Source organism: Engraulis encrasicolus, chromosome 19 (genome assembly GCF_034702125.1).
Source record: "Engraulis encrasicolus isolate BLACKSEA-1 chromosome 19, IST_EnEncr_1.0, whole genome shotgun sequence".
Taxonomy (NCBI): domain Eukaryota; kingdom Metazoa; phylum Chordata; class Actinopteri; order Clupeiformes; family Engraulidae; genus Engraulis; species Engraulis encrasicolus.
This window is the reverse complement of record NC_085875.1, coordinates 6,700,016-6,712,515: the sequence shown is the minus strand read 5'-3', so window position 1 is coordinate 6,712,515 and position 12,500 is coordinate 6,700,016. Positions and strand designations below refer to the sequence as shown.

Genomic DNA, 12,500 nt, shown 5'->3' with positions numbered 1-12,500 from the left:
TCTATAGTAACGGTAGACCAGTTACTCAGAGAAATTACCTTTTTTGGATGGAAAATGGCTGGTTCTGTGTTTTAATCCTACTTTTACTTTGGTCACCGCTGCCTAGATATTGGAATTGCATCTCATTCGAAGTAAAGTGAGATGTCCCCACTCCTCCAAACTTACTTAGTGCACTTACCGCCCAGGGCAGGCACAGCAAAGCAAACTGAGAAGCTCCTTTCGCTTTGCTACAAGCTGAAGCATTATTTTAAGGCTAAAAAAATATTTTGTGCTTTAAGCAAGCCCCAACCCTCTACGCCACCCCAAAAGCAGCAAGGCAAGGGAGTCCCTTCAGATATATGCCCATAAAGAAGGAGCAACGTCAGCAGTGTCAGAGACGTGAGAGGAAGCTGTGGAACTTTTTTTTATTATTTAATTTTAAAGCTGAAAAAATGACTTAGTGTTGCTTTAAGCAAGCCTCCACCCTCTCCATCCTGCCCCAAATCACAGGCAAGGGAGTCGGGTCCATAAACAAGTAGCAGAGTCAAATAGCAGCAGCGGCCTAGCAGCAGTTGCAGCCAGAGGAGCTGGAAAGGGGGGATAAAGGGGTCAGTCGTCACAGGCCCAGAGAGAGGGTGGGCCCAGAATTGGGTTCTCATTACATTGTATGTATTGCGATTGGGGGGTGCTTTCAGATTACTTTGTCCTGGGCCCAACCAAAGCTGTCAGCGGCCCCCGATTGCAGCACTAGTGGTCTGGTAGGTTTACCCAGGCAAGCAGGCTCTCGCCTACACATACTGTACACACTACAGTATGTGAGACATGAGAGGTGGAAGCAGGCAGTGGATATGATGATGGGATGGGAGTGGTGGCGGGCCCCAGCGTGCGGCTGCCGAGGCCCAGCGATGAAGGCTCCCCGCTGGGCAGGAAATGTAGGGGAACAGCCCGAGCATCCAGGCCCCATCAGCCCCCCGCTGCTCGTGGCCCTTACACCGCTTCCTTATTATGGTGTTTACCGTCTCGGCTTTTACGCCTCCGCTGCCAGCGCTCCTTCACTCTCACTCTATCACTCTCACTTTGCTCTCTCTCTCTCTCTCTCTCTCTCTCTCTCTCCCTCTCTCTCTCTCACTTTCGCCCCTTCATGCTATCTCTTTCATTAGCCTGCCTTTCGTCAGACAGTTTTTAAAGCAGAGCTTTTTGTCTTTCAATTTAGCTTCCCCCCCTCTATCTCTCTCTCTTGCTCGCTCTCTCTCTCATAGACATTACATTTTGTTTTGTCTGCTCTTGCCAGTCAAATAGTCAAGTCCAGAATAAAGCGGGCAAGGCCTAAAAGGACAGAAGAAGGAGCAGGTGTGTGTGTTTGTATGTGCGTGCGTTCGAGGGTGTGTGTGTGTGTGTGTGTGTGCGACGTGCGTAAGGTAAGGTGTGAAGGACGGGGGAGGGAAGAGAGGTGAGAAGAGGGGTGGGACAGGAGAGGCAAGGATAAGGAGTGGGAGAGTGGTGAGGGGAGGAGAGGAGTGTAGGAACAGGTGAGAAGAGTGAAGGAGAGGAGGGAGAGTGGGGGAGGAGAGGAGTGGGGGGGGGGAGCTGAAGGAAATCAGGTCACCCTGACAGTGTGGCTCCAGCCAACCAGCCACACACTCACAGGCTCACCTGCTGGAGCACAGATGGAGCGTGTGTGTGTGTGTGTGTGTGTGTGTGTGTGTGTGTGTGTGTGTGTGTGTGTGTGTGTGTGCACGCGCGTGTGTGTGTGCGGGCGCGCTTGCGTGTGTGTGTGCGCGTGTGCGTGCGTGTGTGTGATTGTGTGTCTGTGTGATGATGGGAGGGGGGGCGTGCGAGGCGTCTGTGCGGCCAATGTAATGAAGTAATAGATAGATTGCATTAAAGTGTGTGTGGGCATGTGTGCGTATGTGTGTGGTAGGGGAGGCTAGTATGAAGGGTGCTGGGATGTGTGTGTGTGTGTGTGTGTGGGCGTGAGCGTGAGCGTGTGCGTGCATGTGTGTGAGTGTGAGTGTGAGCGTGAGCGTGTGCGTGCGCACGCGTGTGTGTGTATATGTGTGTGTGTGTATATGTGTGTGTGTGTATATGTGTGTGTGTGTATATGTGTGTGTGTGGTAGAGCAGGGCAGTGTGGCGAGCGGTGTGAGTTGGTGATGGTGGCGGCCCGGTCCTATTGCATAGACAGAGGCACTCCAGGCACTCAGCCTGACCATATATCAACATCCGTCAGCCTTTTATTTTATTGGATTAATCTAATAAATGATTTCTTGTCAAGTAGAGGTGTCAGGCGGCCCGAGTGCTTTCACATGTGGCAGAGAAGCGGTGATGAAGTGCCGGCTAAAGCAGAGAGAGAGAGAAAGAAAGAGCCCCCGTCATGCACTTACGGACACACACGCGCACGCACGCACACACACACACACACACACACATACACACACACATAGACACCTATAGAGACAGACAGACATACAGTAGAAACATACAGCATACACATACACGCTCACACACACATAGTTACACACAAAAACACACATAAAGACACACACACACACCAATTGTTACAAACAAACACACACATGAAGACACACACACACGTGCATAAGCTTAAATGCAGACAGACCTTAGTACAGACATGCACAGTCTTAACACACACACACACACACACACACAAAGAGCATACAAGTCAGACACACACATATAGACACACATATGCAGCATGCACAGAAAATGCCTCCGAGACGTCTTAAGTGAGGGTATAAAGAGAGGAATGTTGTTGACTTTACAGAGTTGGGGAGATGAGGGGGAGACACAGCACAAAAAAGAAACATATACTGTAGGTAGCGACCTGCATGAAACTGGTGCTCTGTTCGTCTCTCTCTCTCTCTCTCTCTCTCTCTCTCTCTCTCTCTCTCTCTCTCTCTCTCTCTCTCTCTCTCTCTCTCTCTCTCCAGACACAATTGCACGCAAGAATACAGAAAAAAAATTACAGCTCACACGACCAGAAATGTACAGGCATTGCATTGCGCACTGCTGAAATCATACCCAGACATGCACATATGTAGTACATACCATGTGTGGCATCTATACACATGCAATCACGTCACAATGATTACTCACACACAACACAAACACACAAACACAAGCACACACACACACACACGCACACACGCACACACACACGCACACACACACACACACACACACACACACACACACACACACACACACACACACACAACGGCAAAGCAGCAGGGCCACAGGGCTGGCCTTTAAGCCTGGATGAGCAGCCCTCTTCCCACACACACACACACACACACATGCGCGCGCTCACACATAAACACCGCACCCCCCACCCATGGGGCCCCTGTGTGCGTATGTGTGTGTCATCTCAGGGCAATCACTATTGACAAGCATCGTGCCGCCATACCCCCACCCCCCCTCTCTGGGGCCCCCACCAGCCTTCGTCCCCCCCCACCCCCCTTTAAGTGCTAATCTAACATTTATCAAAGGCCCCCTATACGCTATGTACATTTCCTGTCCTGTCATGCCACTCAAGAGCAAACAGGTCTTTCTGATCTTTAATACATACACTACCCCCTCTATTCTCTCAACAATACACATACACACACACACACACACACACACACACACACACACACACACACACACACACACACACACACACACACACACACACACACACACACACACACACACACACACACACACACACACACACACACCGTTCCTCTTAACCTCTGTCTTCATTCTCTGAACACACACACACACACACATACACTCCTTCAATACACTAACCCACTAAATCTCTCCATTCTCATGACATGGGGTCTGTAGGCCCACTTAATGAGACATGGGGTCTGTAGGCCCACTTAATGAACATCTACTCTACCTACAGTATGTACACTCTACACCAGGGGTGTCAAACATACGGCCCGCAGGCCGCATCCGGCCCGCCAGAGGGTTCCATCCGGCCCGGATGTTACTTTGTTTTTGTTTTTTTTCTCAATGAAATAACCGAAATGCGCTATTACGCCAATCGGGACAAAATCGAGACCTGCATGACATTAACCCAATGGTCCCTCTGTTATACTGTATATGTAGTAAAGTGCACATCACACTTCTATTATAAATGGTGAATTTGTACTGTAACAGGCATTTGATAAAGATCATATATTATAGACCTCATATATAGAGATAAAATGTTAATACTTCTTATTCGTATTGTATTGGTATTGGTTGTAATTAAATAATAAATATAATTGGATTTGTATTGATTCTTATTAAGCTGAAACTGGAAACGGGACGTTAGAATGCGTGAAAATGCAGGAAATTACATCTAAGAAATACAAAATTTTCTGGGGGAAAACCCCCAGACCCCCTGCCAAAATGAACGGTCCCATATTTAATTAATTGACGGTTGGCAATGAATGAATGAAGTCAAGGAAATGTTGCATAGTATTATCAGTATTGCATTGCTTTCTACATATTCAACACATTTAAAACGTGATAGTACTGTACACTAATCCTCTGATTTACGTTTTTTTTTTTTTTTGCGATGATGTTGCTAATGCGGCCAGTTTGAGGTCCACATGGGTTGTATGCGGCCCCCGGACTAAAATGAGTTTGACACCCCTGCTCTACACCCACTCCTGGTCTGCTCTTTGCTCTTCTTTTACACACATCACATTCTTGTACTCGCCAACACATTCTTATTGACACTAACACACATCGACCCATGGCAACATGTGGAGATGTAATACAAAGATCGGCATATACGTAGCGTACATGTACCAAGCTATGGTATGAGACCAGCCAACACACACACGCGCGCGCGCGCGCACACACACATCCCAACAGGGCTTGGCATTAACTGTTTTGCTCCCCAGCCACTGTGGCCAGTAGAATAACCCGAGTGGTGAGCCATGAGGCTGTAGACTGGTGACAAAAATTAAGTTCTAATAAAGCTTCATACACGAAAAGAAACCAGACAAATATCAACTGAGTGAGACACTAAGATTTTTCTTGAACTGTCAAACAGTTGATGCACAAGGGCTAACAACATAGTCTATGTTATATAGCCTACTTTAACTCTACTCTACCTGCCAACGTGGCTAGTAAAACTGCATTTACTATCGGCCACAGCTAGGTTTTACCCATGTCTGGCCGGTTGGCAGGTGCCAATGTCAAGCCCTTTACCCCACCCACAACGTCTACCCCCCTGGCGCGTTCCCAGTCCTCCACTTGTGTATTTGTTGCCTCACAGTCTGAGTGAGATTGGCTGTTGATCCACAATTAAGCCGGTTGCTAAAGTTTAATCTGGTGGTAAGTGCCACACTCATGTCGACAGTGGTTTGGGTCAAGCGGAGCTCGTTGGGATCTGTGTGGAGCGGAGCGGAGAGGAGGTGTGATGGGGTAGGAAAGAGAGGGCTGGAGGGTCGAGGTGATGGGAGTGTGCAAAAGGGACATACGTTCATCTTGTCTTTTCTTCCTCAGCCTCTGTGCGCTCTCTTTCTTTCTTTTTCTCTGTCAGTCTCTTTTTTTTTGCCTAGGGAGCGAATTTCAGAAATAAAGTGTATATAACCTGTCATTATTCTGCACTTACAGAGAGGGGTGTAAGTGAATGAAAATTGATCCGGCAAATTGAAAAGGGGGTTAAGTGTTTTTTGCCCCTATCGACTCCGGGGCAAAATGACTGTTTTATAAAACACTCATTTCTCCCCCATTAGCCGATGAGGCTGCCATGCAGGATTATTTGAGGGGAGGGGGGATTGGGGGGGTCATATTGTACCGCAGGCCAGCTGAAGACCTCTGGACCAATAATGGACCACACACAAACACGCACATACACTCACACTCACACTCACACTCACACTCACACTCACACACACACACACACAGACACACACACACTCACACACATACACACACACACAAAGACATGCATGTATGTGTGAACAAAACAGATTTTTTGACTCTCTGTTGATTACGTCATTCAAAGGCCATCATGACAGGTCCGGCCTGGCTAATAACCATGTGCAGTGGAAGATGTTGTGAAATGACTGGAGTAGGCCGCATCTTCCTCACATGCTCTTTTCAAAAGGGGGGTGTGGGGGTGGGGGCTGGATTGGGTTGAGTGCAGTGTTTTTGTGTCGTGCTGTGTTGTTACTCAGCTAAATGTTGAATATTGCGGGTCGCGCACTGACAGTTCAATGGCTTGCTCGATGTTTGTCATGACAAAGAACCCTGGTGTTCAGATCACTTTGTCAAATTACCCCAAGCCTGCCGATGATTCATGTTCGTTGGAAGGTGGTTGGGTTGGGAGACTCCCAAGTGACAGACCTGTGTGTGTGGCCAGCCATTTACAAATTGAGCATTCTAAGGGAGAACACACGCTGAGGAAAGTAGAATGGTGGTTAGTGGAAATAAACATTGTCCTATACATACATGTTTTGACCTTCTTTGACATTGTTTCACTCTGGGGGCAGAAAAATATGTTGTACACGTGCAGTGTAGCCTCTGTTTTTCAATCTTTGGATGGAGATAGCCATTGACCATGTATACTTGATGTGGAGGTAGAGTGCAATTGACCATGTACTGTGTCCATTGTTGTTTTTGTATTAACAGGAGGAGGTTTGCTATGGAGAGCCAGAGGTGCATTGTGGGCCGCTGGTGATGGCGGTGGTGCCCACTTTACCCCGAGGAGCAGCCGTGGAGCTACACGTCATGGCGGTGCAGGACGACCCCGCGGACCGAACGCACGCCCAGACCTCCACCCAGGTGCCAGGTGCTTCGGTCTCATGTGAACTGGCACTGTCGAGCGACGGGCAGTTCGCCACCCTCTCTCTGGTCGTGGCCGCCTCCACCTCCGCCTCTTGGGCTAAGTGCTCGGCCGTGGATCCCGGGGTCATCTTGGAGGCCGTAGGCAGCACGCTGGTGGAGTCTCTGAAGAAGACGGAGAGGCAGCTGACCCCGCTCTGCTGCAGAGGGTTCTTCAGGACAAGTGATGCTGTGGGCCGACAGCTGGCTTCAGGTGAGCCGTTCATCTGCAGCACATGCGTAGACCAATCAAAGATTCTGTTTAGTGGGGGGCGCTGTGGCGCAGCACGCTAAGCATGCCCAAGGGTTGCACCCAGTATTCGAATCCGCCATGGGTCATTTGCCATCCCTACCCCGTCTCTCTCTCCACATTCGCTTCCTGACGCTCTTTACTGTCCTATCTAAAATAAAGCCCATAAATACATTTAAAAAAAAAAAAAAAAGATTCTGTTTAGTCCTTGCCGTAGGCTAACGGTAGGGCACTCGTCCACTATGCGGCTGACCCGGGTTCGATTCCCGGCAGCCTGGGTCCTTTGCCGGCCCTACCCCATCTCTCTCTCCTAACTCGTTTCCTGTCACCAGCTTCACTATACTGTTATAAATAAAATGTCAGAAAGACCAAAAAAAATATCTTAAAAAAGAGTTAAGCAGAATCCTTTTTTGTAAATGTTATTGTGGATGCTCCACAATTGTATGAAAATGCTCAAAAAAGTATCCTTTAATTCTATCTTGTGTTTAGGGTGCAAGGAATTGTGCTTGCCCTGTCTGAAATGCATGATTAAGCAAGCAGTTATGATTAATGATGACGGCACATTCGACATTCATCCTGAAATCACTAACCACTTGGTTTGTGTGGATAGACTAGTGAGAAGCATCTCACCCAAAAAAAGAAATGTACCGTAGTTGTTCATGGAAATGTAACAAAATGTAATGTTCAAAGAAATGCAACAGAAGCTGGTTTGTCTATACCAAGAACATTTGAGGAGGCTTAAAAGTTTGAATGGCTAGTTTTAGATGCTCAAAGTTCACTACTGATTAACACTGCTTAAAATGAAGTACCAATAGTTTCCCACGCTTCGCCAGTGCTTCATTTATTTGAATAAATACTAAAATATCATTACTGGCTGAAGTTGAACAGCTCCTTTATTTGAAGGCCTTATACCCACTTATATCCAACTTTTTTCCTGATGATGTTTAGACCAATCACAGTTTCTCCTGAATAGCTCTTGCTTGTGTTTAGACCAATGATAGCTTTCCTTTAGCAAAAAAATGAGTTTTTTCTCATGTTTTCTGGCCTCCATCTCCAGGCCCACAGAGCACTAAACAGCCCCAAGAGTCATTTGTCATCATCTGCAATTGAACTTTTGATTTATTTTTTGTTGCTTTCATGCCGTTGACTGGAATTGAAATCATGTGGCAGGTTATTTTGTCATCGTTACAGCAATCTGTGTGTGTGTGTGTGTGTGTGTCTCTCTCTCTCTCTCTCTCTCTCTCTCTCTCTCTCTCTCTCTCTCTCTCTCTCTCTCTCATCCTTCTGTTCCTCATCCTCCTCTTTTGCGTCTACTCTGGATTCTATTTCAACAGAATCGTATTTATTTCCTCCCCAAGAGAGCAGTTTTCGTCCTTTGAGAAGGACGAGCCAGCCCATCATAAACTTGACATGATGGTTGCGTCGTCTCTAGAACAATCAATTAGCGCCCCGAACTCAAGCCAAACCAACGTTTTTATTGTCATTCCCATGGCCTCGCCCTGGATTGTTATTACAGTATGAAATGAAATTAGTCACATATGATGAAACGTGATGAAGACAGTACAGTTTTGAGGTTTTTTATTTTATTTTTCATTTTATAAGTTATTTTATAAGTTCGACAGTTCTATAATTCAATTCAAAGCCTAATCTCTCAGAATGGCTTCATCTGTGTTATATCCAGGTTGATACCCCACAAACTTCACTTTCTGATTTGGGATAGAAGGTAAGGGTTAATTTAACAAGGGCCCCTTTTGTTTAAAATTACTTTGTTCTTGTTAACGTTTGACAGGGAAAATATGCTGTGTATATTTTTAAACTTGACCACATTGCTAGTCCGTCAGCAGTTATTTAAAAACCATGTGGGCTTTGATCTTTTTTTTAAAAAAAATCTCAAATCATTCCTCAGCACTGTCCCCATCTGAACATCTGACAGTGCAGACAGTGCAGTCACACACACACACACACACACACACACACACACACACACACACACACACACACACACACACACACACACACACACACCAGTTCCCCTTGACTGAGGCCGTGAGCATGTGCGTCTCTGTCCACCTCCATATGTTCAGACGCAGCACGCTAAATGCACTTATCGACTTGTCACTGCGGCGGAATCCGTTACATTCCCTTGGCACGGGCACTCACACACACACACACACACACACACACACACACACACACACACACACACACACACACACACACACACACACACACACACACACACACACACACATACACATTCGCACACACACTTGAACACACACCGTGTCCTGGGAGCGTGCCGCGGGGCCCACTTCATGGGTCACAGGTTCCATTCATGGGGGGCGACGTCCTGACACGTCACAGGGTCGGGACGGGGACAGGGGGCCCGAGTGAGTGGACGAGTGGCACCCCCGGTGTCAAGGCTTCTCTGGGTAGTAAAGGGCATGGTATAGCCTGCAGCGCCAAAGAACCAGAGGCTGGAACACACATAACACGCACATTACATTGCATGCCCCCAATCATAACATACACACACAAACACACACACACACACACACACACACACACACACACACACACACACACACACACACACACACACACACACACACACACACACACACACACACACACACGCATACACACACACACGCATACACACACAGAGTCCATGCTTGTGTTATGTGTGTGCATTTGTGTGTTATGTGCATGTTACGCATGTGCAACTCAAGCATAACATGCACACAATAACACACACTTACGCTTCAATCAGCAATGTCGTGTGATTTCTCAGCTGACAGGTGGACATGTCTTTAGGGTAGGAGCAGGCCACACTGATGGCTTGAAGGATGTATGACTCGCCAAGCCGCAAGATAACACATCTGTGCCAGCAATTTTACTTCCAAATTTCTTATGTTTTATATTGTTATTGTTATGTGATATGATAATTTTAGAGTGTCTTTCTTTTCATTCAAGGGAAAAAAACATGTGACGGTTTGATAGCCTCTTTATGTTAAAACCGTTTTAAAACTTCTATATGGCCTCATATTGTTCAGTAATAGAAAGATGATTGACGTAGTTAAAACCAATTGAATATGCGCCTTCAGAAACCTTAATGCAAATGGCATAAAACCAGAATAGAGGGCAAGCCATGAGTCAAAGATAGTCTCTTTATATCCTTGCAAATCCCTTCAATACCCTTCTTAATGTTGATCTAAATGAAGAGGATTGGGATAGTTAAAGCCACTTTTGAACATCCTTCGTCAGAACTTCTAAACCTCAATGCAAACAGCGTACATCAGAACGGACTGAGCAAGCCACCATCAGGCACCGTACATAGCACACAGTGGTAGAGCGCAGCAGTGGTGTTGCTTTTGGCCGCGCGCGCCAGGCAGCATTGTTCATCCGTTGCTGCCTCGGCCCCCTAAATGAACAATTTTCATGAGCCGATGCTCGCTAATTGCCCACTCGTTTGCCGGCTAATTTGAAACAGTTTGAGGTGCACTGTAGCACGGCTACCAAATAGCAGCTCTAGGCCTCACCCCCCATCCTGCCTGCCCCTCCCCTTCACCAGCCCAGGCCCAGTAGGTAGCGGCCATTTTTGATAACTGATGAAAATCTGCCCCCCACATTGCACCCCGTCATGCTGGTATTTGCCCTTTGAACATTATTTATATATATTTTCAGAGCTATCCATTGATTAATGGAGCAAAAAGTGCTATTATGGTATTAGACATGCACAGTGGTTACTATTGAAATCATGCAGTGGTTTGTGAAGAGCAGGGCCATTGTGCTATGGGGAGAGTAATGGTGGCTACTGGCTACGGTAGGGTAGGGTAGGGTAGGGTAGGGTACCCTTGGGTGGCTGCTGCTGCTGCTGCTTCTGTGGGTTGGATGCAGAGTTACCAGATGAGGCTGATGATTTCCAGCCCAAAAAATGCTCTAAACCCGCCTAGAAGCACAAAGTCCCGCCCAATTCTATTGATTTCTATGGCAAAAAAATGGGTGGGTTTTTTCTGCTAAATGCCATTTTTACCCGCACACGGCCATCCTAAGCAGCCCAATTGGGCGGGAAACAGCCCAATCTGGCAACACTGGTTGAATGGGCTAGGTCCATCCCGTTTGCTAATGTGATTGCTTTTAGGATTCGCCTAATGGCCTTTGACCACTACAGCTGCAGAGCTGCAGCTCTCGCTCTATCACTCTCTCTCTTGTCTCTCTCTCTCTCTCTCTCTCTCTCTCTCTCCCTCTGTTTCTGCCTTTCTATTGCTCTCTTTTGCTTTCTCTCCATCTCTTTCCATTTCTTTCCATCTCTCTCTCTCTAATCTGTAATATCTCCCCCCCTCTCTTTCTGCAATCTCACTCGTCCATCTTTCCCTCTCCATCCCTCTCTCTCTCTCACTCCTCTCATTTAAGAGTGCTGTCAGGGGTGAGAGCGGATGGGAGGAGCGTAGTGCTCAAGGTTGACCCGCATGAGCGACTGGGACATGTTTCAGTCTTGTAAAATGAATGTCTATTTGAAGTCTGTCCCTCCCCGTCTCTCCTCCTCCCACTCTCTCTCTCTCTCTCTCTCTCTCTCTCTCTCTCTCTCTCTCTCTCTCTCTCTCTCTCTCTCTCTCTCTCTCTCTCTCTCTCTCTCTCTGTGACACTCTGACAGTCTGTCAGGTCACTATGTTTCACCTTCGCCTCCCATCAGCATATAATGGCCCCAGCCGAGCTGAGCTCAAAGCCCAGACACGGGCGTCCGCATATAATGCCTGTGTTTTAGCAGCGCCACCAAGGCCACACGGATGCCCTTAATATCTCCATTTGGACCCTGTGATCTCCATGCACCATGCTGCATTGTCCACGGTTGATCTCAGGAGTGACCAAAGCCACATACAGTTCACTTTATCAATTCACATCAAAATATATATTTTTTCAAATATATAATATTCAGTGTACTTTTGACGGTATTTTTTCATCTGTGCAATGGGGATATTATTTTTTGTATTTATTCATCACGTTGAAATCAAACTGAGTGACTTTACAACAATGGGCTAATGAGGTTGTTATGAGCGCTTTGAGTCTATGGGTGGCCCACCAGGTCATGAAAGTTGGTCATGAAAGAGGATTTTGCTTGTTAAGTGGTAGCGCACTGAGCATAACCTACGCTCGCTCTCTATCTCCAAAGTTTGCCCCTCATAAACACACACATGGACGAACTGCAAAAACTCACTTTTTGTCCTCCAAAAGTTAATAAAATGCTATTTTCAAATCACTCCATAATTGAGACTTAGAGGCCCAAATGTATTATGAAAAGGAAGGATTGGGCCAGTACATTTACGGGATTACAGTAAAAAATACCATGTACTACCCAGTACCCAGCTTGGAAAAGGCAGTACGCCTCGCCCAAATAATGATGATTGAACTGATAATTTCCTTCTTAGTTAGTA

The 12,500-nt window shown here is 46.8% G+C and overlaps 1 protein-coding gene across 1 annotated transcript in view; it reads left to right on the top strand.

Moving 5' to 3' along the window:
* dph6 (diphthamine biosynthesis 6) overlaps positions 1-12,500 on the top strand; it is a 109,657-nt gene that overhangs the window by 93,968 nt on the left and 3,189 nt on the right. The window contains exon 14 of the mRNA XM_063224013.1: positions 6,624-7,029. Within this exon, the coding sequence (XP_063080083.1) occupies positions 6,624-7,029 (406 nt within the window). The remainder of the gene's footprint in view (positions 1-6,623; positions 7,030-12,500) is intronic.